Source organism: Marmota monax, unplaced genomic scaffold (genome assembly GCF_021218885.2).
Source record: "Marmota monax isolate L192 unplaced genomic scaffold, Marmota_monax_Labrador192_F-V1.1 WCK01_AAM20220418_F8-fsc00086, whole genome shotgun sequence".
NCBI classification, from domain to species: domain Eukaryota; kingdom Metazoa; phylum Chordata; class Mammalia; order Rodentia; family Sciuridae; genus Marmota; species Marmota monax.
The window spans coordinates 6,759,289-6,774,270 of record NW_026693086.1 but is presented as its reverse complement, the minus strand read 5'-3'; the positions used below and the strand labels follow the sequence as shown (position 1 = coordinate 6,774,270).

Sequence of the window (14,982 nt, the reverse complement as noted above, 5' to 3'; positions counted from 1 at the left end):
GTTCAAGAGAAAACAGGTTTAGCCAAGTGCAGTGGCCTATACCTATAATCCCAGCAGTTTGGGAGACTGAGGCAGGAGTCCCGCAAGTTCAAAGTCAGACTCAGCAACTTAGCAACACCCTGTCTGGAAATTTAAAATATAAAGAGTTAGAAATGCAGCTAATGGCAAAGCACCCCTGGCTTCAATCCCTGTACAGAAAGAGAAGGGGTGGGGCAATAGAAAGGAAGAGAGGGAAAGAAAGAAAAGAAAGAAATGCATGTGAAGGATCACATCCTAAAGAAGAGCACAAATAATTTTTTTCTTAGAAAAGGTGATTACTGATAAATGTCACAGGAACTCGCCAGGTGGTACATGTGGCCCAAAGGCCAGCAAGGTGAAGGCCTGAGAAGATTAGCAACAGTTGTTGAAGGTCAACACAAGTGGCTTGGCCTTGATTCTGAGAGCTCTAGAGAGAAGGGACAGGGCCATATACATGGGTTAGAAAGATATATCCTTCTGGCCACAGGGTATTAAAAAAAAAAAGAGTTGGAGAGTCTAGAAGGACAAATACCAGTGAGGAGCCACAATAAACTGCCATAGGTCAAGGAACATTGGCTGTTGCACAAGTGCCACTCATGGTAAGGATAGCTTACCCCAGCCTGTGAGGGACATGCTACAAGGATAGGAAGCAGGGCCCTGCCACCCTGCTTGAATCTCTTGACTATAACATTCTTCAGACACCACAGCTTCATTCACTCCTTCATTCAGCCAGTCTTTACTGATAATCTACTATGTACTGGATACTGTCTTGATGCAGGGGATTCTGCAATGAGCAAGACAGATCACTGAACCTGCACTGAATCTGAAAGAGAGGGAATTGAAACTAAGAACTTTTCAAAGAACCAAACTTTTCTCCCCAATTTCTACAAAAGGAAAAGAGGACCAACAATACCTTTTGCTACTTTTAAAAGCTCTAATTCCCATCTCTTACTACCGCTCCAAAAAAAAATAATAATTGATCGATGCCCAGCAGTGGCAGACTTAGGAGGCTGAGGCTGGAGGATCACAAATTCAAGACTTAGCCATTTAGCAATACCCTGTCTCAAAAATTTTTTGATACTGAGGATTGAACCCAAGGATGCTTTACCACTGAAGTACATCCTTAGCCCTTTTTTTTAATTTTATTTATATTTTACTTTTATTATTCTTATTTTTGACATCAAGGATTAATCCACTTAAGGAATGAGCCATCCCCAGCCCTCTTTATTAAGATAAGCTCTAAATTGCTGAGGCTTTGAACTTGTAATCCTCCTACCTCGGCCTCCTGTGTCGTTGGGATTACAGGCATGCATCACCCACCTGGCTCAAAATAAAATTGAGTTAAGGATATAGCTGAGTGGTAAAGTACCCCTGGGTTCAATTGCCAGTACCCTCCCAAAAAAGTCTGCATTACTCTAGACTCCCCATAGCAGCCACTGTTGCCCTGTCTTCTTGTCCTGAGAAGGCACCTCCAATAAACATCAGCAAATAAACACCCCCAACAAAAAATTTTTTTAAATCCCTGAACCAGAGTCAACCTTCTAATGAGATGAATATTCAACAAATGAATAAATGCATAATGATGTCAGGTCATTTCACTAAAAATAATTATTCTTCTAACCCACCTAAAATGGGAAAATTAAGGATTCCCAATATTCATTGCTATGGTTCATGTGTTGGAAACTTCAACAGTGGAAACTTTAATGTGATTAAGCAATGGTAGAACATGTATAGCATGCATGAGACCCTGGGTTTTTATCCCCAGCAACATACACAAACATATAATTGCTGAGAGCTACAAACAAGTGTTATGAACAAGGGTAGGAAGGACTCTAAGCCTGGTATCCCATAGAAAGTAACATTTCACTTGAGGACTAAAGATCCAAGCATTTGTCAGGCAGAGATTTCAAGGTTGAGGGAATAGCACTTGCAAAGACAGAGAGGCAAAGGATCCTGGCACATTTGAAGAACTGAGAGACTGCAGCTTGGAGATGGAGGGAAAATTGGCTGAGACACGTTAGAAAGGTTCACAGGGTCCAGACCAACAGGACCTTTATTAGTCATGTTAAGGGTAAATTAGGGGCTGGGGATGTGGCTCAAGCGGTAGCGCGCTCGCCTGGCATGCGTGCGGCCCGGGTTCGATCCTCAGCACCACATACAAACAAAGATGTTGTGTCTGCCAAGAATTAAAAAATAGATATCAAAGAATTCTCTCTCTCTCTCTCTCCCCCTCTCTCCCCCACTCTTTCTTTAAAAAAAAAAAAGGGTAAATTAGCCCAGGCACAGTGGCACACTCCTGTAATCCCAGCAGCCTTGGAGGTTGAGACAGAGGATCTTGAGTTCAAAGCCAGCCTCAGCAACGGCAAGGTGCTAAGCAACTCAATGAGACTCTCTCTAAATAAAATACAAAATAAGGCTGGAAATGTGGCTCAGTGGTTGAGTGCCCCCAAGTTCAATCCCCAGTACCACCACCCAAAAAAAGAGTAAATTAGGGCTGGGGATGTGGCTCAGTGGTAGAGCACTTGCCTGGCATATGTGAGGCACTGGGTTCAATTCTCAGAACCACATAAAAATAAAGGTCTGTCAACAACTAAATATGTATTTTTTTAAACAAGTAAATTAAGGCTGGGGTTGTGGCTCAGTGGTAGAGTGCTTGCCTAGTGCATGTGAAGCACTGGGTTCAATTCTCAGCACATTAAAAATAAATAAAGGTATTATATGTCCATCTACAACTAAAAAAAAAATTTTTTAAAGAGTAAAATTAGCTGGGGGATGGGGTTGTGGCTCTACTAATATTGGAGTGCCTGCCTCTCAAGTGTGAGGCACTGGGTTCAAGGTATTGTGCCCATCTACAACTAAAAATATTTTTAAAAAAAATAAATTAGCTGGGTGCTTTGCATACACTGGAATTGGAACGATACAGAGAGAAGATTATCATGTCCCCTGCACGAAGGATGACATGCAAATTCATGAAGTGTTCCATATTTTTAAGAAAATGTGAACTAGCCAGGCATGGTGGAGCACACCTGTAATCCCAGCTACTCAGGTGACTGAGGCAGGATTGCAAGTTCAAGGCCAGCATCAGTCACCAAGTGAGATTCTGAGCAACTTAGCTAGACCCTGTCTCAAAATAAAGGGCTGGGGATGTGGTTCAGAGGTGAAATGCCTTGAAGAAGAAGAAGGAAGAAGGAGGAGGGAGGAGGAGGAGGAGGAGGGGGAGGGGGAGGGGGAGGAGGAGGAGGAGGAGGAGGAGAAATAATTAAAGGTTCCAAATGTAGCAAAAGCTCCAAAGCCATCCCAATCTTTCACCTGCTCTTCTGGGTCAAGTCCTAGGGGTCCAAAGTAGCTGGTTCTTTACCCACAATTCCCTCAACCAGTAGCTCTAATCATTTCCCTGGAAATTTAACCTCCAGGAGGAAATTCTGGCTCCCCTAGGAAATAAAAGTAAAGGAAACATCAGACAGCCCAAGCTAGTACATAACTGAGTGTTATTATCTCCATTTTACAGATTATGAAATTCAACTGAGATAAAAGTACACAACTATCATTTTCTTTCATACATTTCTCCCTAAAATGTTAAATTTGGGGGTTTTGGAATTCTAGCTGCTATTATTCTGACACGTACCAGTTAGGTAGCCCACATCTATAATCCTAGCTCTGAAGAAAGCTGAAGCAGGAGGATCACCAGTTAGAGAACAGTGTGGCCAATATGAGACTGTCTCAAAGAAAGTAAAGATAATGACATGCGAGTCAGGATCCTAAAGTTCAGGGAAACATGGAGATTTCAGGGTTCTAGAAATCCAAGATTCTAAACCTCTGTACTACAGTAAATGCAATATGAACAGTATGAACAGTTCCTGTTCTGTAGCGGCTGGTGCAAGCCTGGAGACATATCACTCAATGAGCCCCTCAGCAGCTCATCTTCCAGGCCTCACCTCACTGACCAACTAGAAGATAATATCCTGCATCCCCTATGGAGTATAGAGGATTCACTGGGCAGGAACCAACAGCCACAAATGGTTCTTGCCCAAAGCCAACCAGCAGGGGAAGTGATGGGAGTGGGAGGTGCAAGTCCCAGGTCCTGCCCCTCAGCAGACTTCCTGGTTTGCAGGAGGCAGGCAGGGTGAGAAGCAGCTGCAGCAGCCAGGAACCCCAGAGCCATGGGGCGCGGGAGGGACGCCATCCTGGAGGCACTGGAGAACCTGACTGCCGATGAGCTCAAGAAGTTCAAGTTGAAGCTGCTATCAGTCCCACTGCGTGATGGGTATGGGCGCATACCAAGGGGGACGCTGATGCCCATGGATGCAGTGGACCTCACTGACAAGCTCGTTAGCTTCTATCTGGAAGCATATGGCACAGAGCTCACGGCGGCTGTGCTTCGTGACATGGGCATGCAGGAGATGGCAGAGCAGCTGCAGGAGGCCATGCCCAAGGGTAAGTATGCCCAGCCCCTTCATCTACCAATTTCCTCCATCCAGCCAAACATGTTTTGCCCTTCCCACTCTTCTGCTTTCTGTTCCCCCTCCATTACAAAATAAATTCTCCTATGCTAGAAAGGGACCTTCCCATTTAGTGTGGAACTTGGCATTCTGACCCAGGGGGCCCTAAGACTCCCAGATAGGGTGGAAATGGAAGTTCATTTTTTTCCACAGGTTCTGGATCTGTGCCAGCTGGAATCAAGGGCCCTCCTCAGGTAGCAGCCAAGGCAGGTGAGGCTTCCACACCCTATTTGGAGGGGCAGGGATCTCTAGCTCTACCCCATCACCACCACCACCCCACCCCCCCACCCCCCGCAGTTTGTTGTCCCTCTGCCAGAACTAGACTGGGCAAACCGCCCCCCCCACACACACACACACACCTCTGGGAGGGAGCTTGGTCTATCTCACTCCATCTGGAGCCCTGATAAGTTGCCTCCCGGGTATTTTTGAAGAGTATTTTTGAAGGGAACAGGCTCAAGCACCTACCCTGGGTGCTGGCTCATCTGTTCTCTCTCCCATCACAGCACACTTTGTGGACCAACACCGAGCAGCACTCATCAATCGGGTTACAAACGTCGATGGGGTGCTGGACGCCCTGTATGGCAAGGTCCTGACTGAGGAACAATACCAGGCAGTGCGGGCAGAGACCACCAACCCAACAAAGATGAGGAAGCTTTTCAGCTTTGCTCCAGCCTGGAACCTGACGTGCAAGGATCTACTCCTTCAGGCCCTGAGGGATACCCAGCCCTACCTGGTGGCCGACTTGGAGCAGAGCTGAGGCATCTTTCCCATCAACCCATTGCAGCTCCAGCTCCCGCCAAGTCATCCCAAATTTCTTAATTTTTGATACACAATATACAAAAACAAAAAACAAAAAACCAACTTGTAGTTGTGTGGTTCTTTTTTTTTCCTCCAGCTCTAAACATGATGTGCAGAGCCATGCTAGAGTTCCTGAGCCATACAGGCTGAGGGTGTCATAAAGCCTGTGCTTTATATACACAAAGCCCTAGAATAAATCCACAGGCTTAAGTTCATTTGACTGTTCATGCTCATAGGGCATCAAGCTCACCAACTGCTTCCTAATTCACCATTTTGTGGTTCTTCCTGCGCTACCCGAGTCTGCTCTTGTGATTATACACAAAAAGCCCATGGCCAAGATCACAAAGAGAGGCATGTATAAAGGATCTAGAGCCATTGGGGGCCAGATTTGTCCAAGGCATTTAGAAATAAGACTAGCCTACACAGAAGAGCACAAGCCACACATTAATTCTGGAATTCCTTTGGGCACTGACATAAGTAGCCTTTCTCTGGTAAACCCCATCCCAGAGTTACACAGAGAACATGCCAACCATAAAAGCAAACTTTCAGGAAATGAGTTCTGGTGGCTACTTTTTCTCGATGATATTTTTGCCTCCAAAGAGAAATATTAGTTTCCAAGGAAAAGCATTAAAGAGCCTTTCCAGAGGCTGTTTAGAGAACCTAGGGCAACTGAGTACATTTCATACCCAACTCTTCCTGACCTTGAAGGGAGAAATTTGCAAAGCGAACAGCAGATACCTGAAAGACCCAAATCCTATTCTGGAATTAGAATCTTCAACCACTTTCCTACTTCATTGCCCCACCAGGTATACCTGCAACAGGCCTCCTCTTGAGTCTATCTCCTAGTGGCTGTCACTAAAACTGATGGTGAGGGCTAGGAATTTTTAGCACCGTGGTAGAGCATTTGCCTAGCACATGTGAGGCAGTGGGTTTGAGCCTCAGCACCACATAAACAAATAAAACAAAGGTATTGAGTCTTATACAAAGAAAAATAAAAATTAAATAAACTTAAGACTGATAGTGAGCCAGGCATGGTGGCACATGCCTGTAATCCCAGTGGCTCCAGAGGCTGAGGCAGGATAGTGAGTTTAAAGCAAGCCTCAACAACTTATTGAGGCACAAAGTAACTAAGAAAGACCCTGTCTCTAAAAATGTAAAGGGCTGGTGGTGCATGCCTGTAATCCCAGCGGCTTGGGAGGCTGAGGCAGGAGGATCGTCAAGTTCAAAGCCAGCCTCAGCATAAGTCAGGCACTAAGCAATTTAGTGAGACATCTCTGCCTCTAAATAAATACAATAATTTATTATTTTAGGGAAGCTGTTTCTTGGGAGTCAGTGGGCAGATGCCACTGAATTCAATGGCCCCTACCCAAAAAGCAGGGAAGGGGACTGAGGATGTGGCTCAGAGGTTAAAACCCTTGGGGTCAATCCCCAGTACCAAAGAAAATAAAACTAATGGTGACAAGAGCTGGGCACAGTGGCACATGCCTGTAATCTCAACAGCTCAAGAGGCTGAGGCAGGAGGATGAAGTTCAAGGCCAGCCTCAACAACTTAATGAAGCCCTACAACTTAGCAAGATCCTGTCTCAAAAGTTTCCAAAAAATAGGGCTGGGGTTGTGTTGTGGCTCAGTGGTAGAGCGCTCACCTAGCATGCACGAGGCACTGGGTTTGATCCTCAACACCACATAAATGGAAAATATTGTGTCCACCTAAAACTAAATATTTTTTTTAAAGTTTCAAAAAAGTAAGGCTGGGATATAACTCAGTGGTAAAGTGCCCCCCAAAAAACTTCACTTACATAACTTCCTTCAAGCCTATCTAACCTCTCCCATACCCCACCACTATCTCAGCAACACTATTTTGTTCAACAATCAGCATCATACATCCAGCACCTATATCCCTTAGCTCAACAACCCTGAAATCTTCTGTCTGTCCCTACATGCCCAAAATCGAACTTTTCTCTGGCTCCAGTGGAACTTTAGGTCACAGCAAACCACTTGTCATAGTGTAATGAAGGAGTCTTATGTGATGTACACTAAGTTCCATAAGAGACATCTTCTCATGCTCTATATAAATGCCATGTTAAACTGGGTGCACTGGCACACACCTGTAATCCCAGCAGCTTAGGAGGCTGAAGCAAGAGAATTGCAAATTCAAAGACAGCCTTAGCTCAGTTGGTGGAGGGCTTGCATTGCATGCACAAGGCCCTGGGTTCAAACCCCAGCACCACCAAAAAAGGGGGGGAAAAGGTTGCAAAGCCAGCCTCAGCAATCTAGTAAGGCCCTAAGCAACTCATTGAGACCCTGTCTCTAAATAAAATATGAGGATGTGGGGATGTGGCTCAAGCGGTAGCGCGCTCGCCTGGCATGCGTGCAGCCCGGGTTCGATCCTCAGCACCACATACAGAGATGTTGTGTCTGCCAAAAACTAAAAAAATGTTTAAAATTCTAAAAAAATAAAATAAAATAAATAAATAAAATATGAAAAAGGGCTAGGGTTGTGCCTTAATGGTTAAGCAGTCCTTGGGTTGAATCACTGGTACAAATAAACAATAAATTGTAGTTACTGGGCTGGGGATGTGGCTCAACCGGTAGCGCGCTCGCTTGGCATGCGTGTGGCCCGGGTTCGATCCTCAGCACCACATACAAAGATGTGTATGCCGAAAAATAAATAAATATTAAAAAATTCTCTCTCTCTCTTAAAAAAAAATAAAATAAAATAAAAAAATAAATTGTAGTTACTATGTATTCCTAGTATCTAACATTTTTTTAACAAAACTTCACCTAGGAATAACACACAAATTTCCTTAAGATAGGTGCAAAAAAAAAAAAAAAATCAGTCCTAAAGTGAAGTGGACCCCAAGAAACAGCTTCCCTAAAATAAATCTTCAGGGAGGTGGCCTCCTTTTCCTTTGGTGAGGTGAAAGGGAGGACTTCATTCCACCCAAAATCTCCTCACACTGTTCAGCATACAATAGTGGTTAAGAGCAGGCATACAATCTTAAGGGCAGTTTTACTAAGGACAGGAATTCAAATTCTAGCTCTACATGTGTCACAAGCTATCGGATAGTTGGTGCCTCAGAAGCCCATATGCAAAGTGGGAACAGGACAAAGTTCATCATCTAATAGCAAATTCTTCCACAGAAAACATACTTGTTAGCAACTCTCTGCTGGATGGTTTGTTCCTAGCTCCCCAATGCCTCAGAATAGCATCTGAGCAATCTCCACTGTCCCAAGAGCAGTTCAAAGTGCACCTCTAGCCCCACCATCTGGCTCATCCTGCCAGTCCCAGATCAGGTGGCAGTTTCTTGAGAGCTTTTGAAGGTCTAGCCCCAGTTCAGACAGTCCCACACATCTTTAGCAAACTGAAGCACATCCCAGGTAAGTGAAGAGTCTGGAAACACCCTGGAAGAGTAGAAGTAAATAGCAATTGACCACATCAAGTAGAGAAATTCCTGCAAAGACCCAGAATTGGGTTGTTTTTGTTGTTGTTGTTGCTTTGTTTTGTTTTCGATGCTAGGGATCAAACCCAGGGTCTTGTGCATGCATGCAAGGCAAGCATTCTACCATCTGAGCTATATATCCCCAGACCCTAGGATTGGTTCTGAGACATTCAACAAAAGAGCAACTCAAAGAACCTTTCTCTATATACTGGCACTCTATCCCCATCCTCATTGGAGCCACACTAAAATTTTCCAAATTTCAGCCCCATCCCTCCATGATGCCCAGGACCTCACACAAAAATTAAAACCCGAAGGGAAATAAAAAAGAGCTGTAAAACATTTCTTCCTCAAACTTTACATTCAGCCCACCGTGCAGTGTAAGTATACTGCCTAAAATCCCAGCAGCTCAGGAGGCTGAGACAGGATCACAGGATCGTCGAGTTCAAAGACAGCCTCAGCGAGACCCTGTCTCTAATATAAAATACAAAATAGAGCTGGGAATGTGGCTCAGTGGTCATGTGGTCCTGAGCTCAACCCCCAGTACCAAAAAAACCCTTACACTGAATATTCAGAAGACTCAGAAACAAGCCAAGGCTGACTACGCCTGTGCTATTTAAATCTAGAACTCATATGCAGGATTCACACCTTTTTTTCTTAGCTCCTAGACAGTACTGTAGCACTCACTGTTTGCATAGTCAAGTTCCCCCTTCATGGTGAAGTAGGGGGAATGAGCAAGAATTGAGAGACTGTCCAACTCTTTTTTTTTTTTTAAAGCATTACTCTTAAGTAGGCTGCTGCCTTCCAATCCACCATTTGCACTGGAACCACAAAGATTTTCTTAAAAACCATTACAAGGTTGAATCCTCAGATGCTAGAGAAAATATAAAGGCCACCATACAGAAGAAATTCCTCCTGATTAGCCTCAACTATCAGAAGATGGACATACAAGTGTCAAAAGGAGTCCACCCTTCATCTTGTCCTGAGGTTCTGTGGTGGTGCCAAGAAAAGGAAGTCATCTCATAACCACTCCCAAGAACAAGCGAAAATAGCTGGCTATAAAAATGGCAAAATTAATCTCCTTCATCAGAATGCCCCAAGATGATTGTGGTGCTTGAGTTTTTATGCTCAACCACTCTGATAGACATTACTGTGGCAAGTGTTGTCTTTCTGCTTCAACAAACCATAAAATTGTTGAGTTAAAGACATGAACGAAAAAATTAATTTAAAAAACACCCACAGCGTATTACCAGAGCATGTATTAGAAATGCACACCTTAGCTGGACACTATGGGGCATGACTGTAATTCCAATTCTCAGGAGGTTGAGGCAGGGAACATCAAAAGTTAGAGGCCAGCCTGGCCCACTTAGCAAGACACTATCTCAAAAATAAAATAAAAAAGGGCATGGTGGCACACACCTCTAATCCCAGCGGCTTAGGAGGCTGAGGTAGGAGGACGGCAAGTTCAAAACCAGCCTCCATAAATTAGCAAGGCCCTACAGCAACTTATGAGCTCCTACCACTATTTAAAAAAAAAAAAGCTAGGTATACAGCTCAAAGTAGGAACCAAGATTCAATGCCTAGTTAACACCCCCAAAAAAAGTATACAATGTACATATTAACCATAAGTGAACTATGTTTAGCATCCCATCCCCAAGATACTTCACTATGTGTAAACATTCCAAAACCTGAAAATATAAGTCCAACCTGAATCTTAAAAAAAAAAAAAAAAAAAAAAAAACTTGAAAACATCTGAAATCCAAAACACTTCTTTCTGGTCCCAAGCATTTTAGAAAAGACATGCTAGTTAATTATACATTCAACTTGCAAAGTATTTAGTTCTAGCAATCTCAAAACTGACAGGTCTACATAAGCCTCTCCACAAGAACTGGGATCTGCCTTTTATTCAGGGATGGGCCAGCTTCCCTTCAAACTCTAGGGGTGGGTGCAGTGTGGGGGGAGAAGTCTTATCATCCTAGAACATTTCAAGTAAGGCCCTAAAGATACTGCACCAAACAGCTACAAAACCTGCAATTGTGCAATACTGCCACCCCTAGGTAAAGTGTTTACAGTCAGGATTCTACCTGGAAAACAGCTCCTGTTCCCTTTAAAACTTTTTCTCACACTCCCAAACCACAGCCCAACCCTTGGAAACCTTATTCTCCACTTAAAAAGATGCCTAGCTTGGTAGAGCTCTTGCTTGACGCGTGTGAAGCAATAGGTTCAATCAACTAGAGAAACCAGACTGGCTGCTAGTTTCTTACTAGGTAATAAAAGAACAGAAGGCCCAAAATCCAAACACATGGGTCTCACACTTCTCACCAGTGATGACCTGGCACCAAAACCCGATTCTCAACAAACAACATCATTCTCTCCACTGTTATTTCTTGTCTTCATCATTGTGGAAGTTCCCCCACTACCCCAAACTATATCTACCCAAAATTAGTCACCTGTGACCCTACTTCATTTTAAGGGCAAGGCCAATCACTAAAAAGCCTTTTTTTGGAGAGGGAGCAGTACTGGCAATCAAGCCACACATCTCCAGTGCCCCACCCCCACCCCTTTGGTACCAGGGATTAAACCTAAAGAACCACAATCCCAGCCTTTTTTTTTTTTTGGGACAGGGTCTAACAAAATCACTGACACTGGCTTTAAAACTTGTGATCCTCCTACCTCAGCCTCCCAAGCTGCTTTTCTAGTCATGCCCCTAGCACCACACCTGACCCATTTATTTTTTGAAACAGAGTTTCACTCAATTGCTCAGGGTGGCCTCAAACTTAACAATCCTCCCATCTAAACCTCCCCACCATTTGCTGAGCTTGAAGCACCTAAACCATTTGAAAGAATCAAACCAGGTGCAGTGTCACATACTTGTAATCCCAGCCACTAGGGCAGGCTGGGGCAGAAGTTGTTTGATTGAGGCCAACCTCAGCAACTTAGCATGACCCCATTTCAAAATAAAACATTAAAAGGGCTGGGAACATGCCAGGCGCAGTTGTGCATGCCTGTAATCCCAGCAGCTCCGGAGGCTGAGGCAGGAGCATCACAAGTTCAAAGCCAGTATCAGGAAAAGCAAGGTGCCAAGCAACTCAGTGAGTACCTCTGAATTCAATCCCCAGTACTACCCCCCAAAAGGGAAGGGGGATGAGGTCTTGGTTCGGTTTTAAAGCATCCCTGGGTTCAATCTCCAGTACCAAAGACATCAAAACTTGATAGTGTCAGCAATCCACTCACGAGCTTCAATCTCCTTCAATTTTAACAGGAGGAATCAGGGACCTAGGCCAAATTTTAATATTAAAACCCCAGCACAAGCGTAAGACATCCACAGACTAAAGGTGAAAGGATGGGGAAAAAAAAATGCCACTAACATGGATCATGTAAATAAGCAGGAGTTTCTACCCTCATAATCAGATAAAGTAGGCTTTAAGCCAAAGTTAATCAGGAGGGACAAAGAAGGCCACTGAAGGGAATTATACATCAATAAAACATAACAACTGTAAATACTTATGTCCCAAATAATGGAGCATCTATATCCATCAAACGAACCCTTCTCAATTTCAAAAATCAAACATGCCACAATACAATACTGGGTAATATGCCTGTCACCACTAGATAGATCCTCCAAAACCTAGATAAAGCAGCTACAGAAATAAAAAACGCAAGTGATAATTTAGACAATACGTATAGAATGTTTCATCCATCAATGAATGAATACACTTTCTTCTCAGAAACATGGATCCTTCTCTAATATAGACCATATTACAGTTGGCATACAATTGTATTATTACCTTAATATATTTTTAGTATCTTCAGGGTTATTTCGGTAACTCCTTTCCATTATGTGCCTTTCTCATTATTTTTATCAAATTTTAGCCCTATTATTTCTTCTCTATTTCATATATTTTTGGTTATTCTACCACACAATTTTAAAATAATTATGGTTTCTTTATGAATATTCCCATCTACTTTTCTTGTGTTTTTTCCTTGACCTATAAATAAGTGTGCCATTTAATTTTGAAATAGTTGACATGTGGGGGTGGGGTTCTACATATCTTAAGGTGACTGATTTCTAATATATCATGCAGGAAAGTCTGCATGATTTCAAATTTTAAAAATTAATGGAGGACCTGGAGTTGTAGCTCAGTGGTAGAGTGCTTGCCTAGCACATGTGAGGCACTGGGTTCAATTCTCAGCACCACATATAATTAAGTAAATAAAGCTCCAACAACTAAAAAACTTTTTTTTTTAATTAACAGAGGGGTTGGGGTTGTGGTTCAGCAGTAGAGTGCTCGCCTTGCACATGCGAGACCCTGGGTTCAATCCCCAGCACCACATAGAAATAAAGGAAATAAAGGTATTGTGTCCAACGGAAATAAAGGTATTGTGTCCAACTACAACTAAAAAAATAAATATTAAAAAGAATTAATGGAATGATCGTATTGGTTACATACATGTCAAAACTGGTCAAATTACATACTTCAAATAAGTGCATTTTATTGTACTTAAATTTTACCTCAATAAAACTATGGGGGGGGAGTAAAAAAAAAAAAACAAAAACCTAACACAGGAAGCGACAAAAGTAAATGTCTTAAGAGACCTCAACCAGGCTACTCAAACCAAATAAATCAAAATCAAAGTTATCCTTGGCTCTAAATCCAAAGGTTCTCTCACATGTTCCAAGTTCAATAAGCCAAGCCATAACATGGCCTGGAGACTTAAGGCCACTCCCAACCTACTCTTGGTTAAGAGCAACCCCTTTCCTGCAGGAAGATTAAGCAGCTGATAACCTTTTATAAAAAGCCAACACCAGAGATGAAATAACTTTTCTAGAATACATATTTGAACAGAGAATGTACGTCAGCATAGCTTCAAGTGAGGCAGTAAGTGACATGACTCCAATGAAATAGCAAGTACCTAGAAAATAAAAGGATCTGGGTTCAATCTCCAGAAGCAAGGGAAGGGGGACTTTCATAAGAAAATACTTCCAACAGTGGGTCTCAGTATGTGCCAGACCCTGGATATGATCTCTAGCATCACCAAAAAAAAACTGGGTTTGCTCTTGGCTACTTAACTTCTGTTCACCAAAGTTCATGTTCAACAACTGGCTGGCAGGCATAAACAAGTTTACTTAATTCAATTTGAGTAGAAAAAAATATTTTTTGTACCAAGAATTGAACTCAGGCACTTAACCACTGACCCACACCGCCCCCCAACCCCAGTCCAAGAAAAATGAGTCTCTAAAGGTCATATGCTAAGCGGTTGGGAGTCAGTGTTATATAACTCAATACCCTACCCACACCAGACTTCCCATCCATAGCAATCATGAATCTTCAAGCCTAAAACCTCAAAATACCATAGGCAAAATATAAAAGTGATCTAACTAGACCAGCCTTCCTATAGCAGATTATCTACTGAAGATCCAATTCCCCAAAAACTAGATAGCAGTCCACTTTCTCATCTCCTTTAAATACAAGGGACCACCCTGTACATTCCTTTCCCAGCCATCTAACCCACCTCACGCACCATCTCCAGACCTCTTCAAAATTTAACATCCTCTTAGCATTTAAGCAAACAAGTTTGGGACAGAAGTTTGCCCCCTTCAAAACCTCCTGCACAATTGTATCAGTATTAAAATGCTAATAGAAATGATATCAAAAGAGTAAACTCAATTCTGATTCCTAATCTCTGATTCTGAGACAGCAACATAACTGCTGCCCCTCATTTTCAGCTTGTAAAGCAAATGGCCTGGTTTTCTAGAGTTTACGATTACACCATCAAAACTCCATAGAACCTCCATTGGCACTAAACAATGGAATGAAAAGAGGCACTCTAGTTATTCTCCCAACTTGGTAATGTGCTCTCTCCCATAGTCAGATTTTGTTTGGGGTTTTTGTTTGGTTTGGTTTGGTTTGGTGGTTGTTTATTGTTGTTGGTTTTTCTTTTTTGGAACTGGGGATGGAACCCAGTGCTTTGCAAATGTGAGGCAAATGCTTTGCCACTGAGCTACATCCAGCCCATCATGGTCAGATTTAATACTGCTCCAAATACAAATCTAATTTGTTTGAACCTCAACAGCCAAGAATTCTTAAAGAGTAAATCTGCTACAAATGGTAAACAAAAACCATCATGTAAATTGTGGCAAAACTCCCATAGACAGGCAAACCTGGAGCAATCAATACTCATCACATCCTGTATTTTCATTTACCCCATTACACACCCAATTTTGCCAT

General features: G+C 42.8%; 1 protein-coding gene and 1 non-coding gene across 2 annotated transcripts; both read left to right on the top strand.

The window, feature by feature from the left end:
* Nucleotides 1–2,902: 2,902 nt before the first annotated feature.
* On the top strand, nucleotides 2,903–3,007 carry LOC124099587 (U6 spliceosomal RNA). Its single transcript, XR_006854003.1, has one exon. It is a non-coding gene; the product is annotated as a U6 spliceosomal RNA (small nuclear RNA).
* Nucleotides 3,008–4,107: 1,100 nt separating this feature from the next.
* Nucleotides 4,108–5,378, top strand: Pycard (PYD and CARD domain containing). The gene is made up of 3 exons (XM_046454594.2): nucleotides 4,108–4,452; nucleotides 4,671–4,727; nucleotides 5,021–5,378. Exons 1-3 carry the CDS (start codon nucleotides 4,179–4,181, stop codon nucleotides 5,272–5,274), a joined length of 585 nt encoding a protein of 194 aa, XP_046310550.1. The 5' UTR covers nucleotides 4,108–4,178; the 3' UTR covers nucleotides 5,275–5,378.
* Nucleotides 5,379–14,982: the final 9,604 nt, after the last annotated feature.

Bases quoted from the DNA above. Each gene is read 5' to 3' on its own strand.
- Pycard (XM_046454594.2), top strand. From the start codon at position 4,179: ATGGGGCGCGGGAGGGACGCCATCCTGGAGGCACTGGAGAACCTGACT. The intron at 4,453-4,670 runs GTAAGTATGCCC...TTTTTTCCACAG, and splicing joins GCAGGAGGCCATGCCCAAGG to GTTCTGGATCTGTGCCAGCT. The intron at 4,728-5,020 runs GTGAGGCTTCCA...CTCCCATCACAG, and splicing joins TCAGGTAGCAGCCAAGGCAG to CACACTTTGTGGACCAACAC.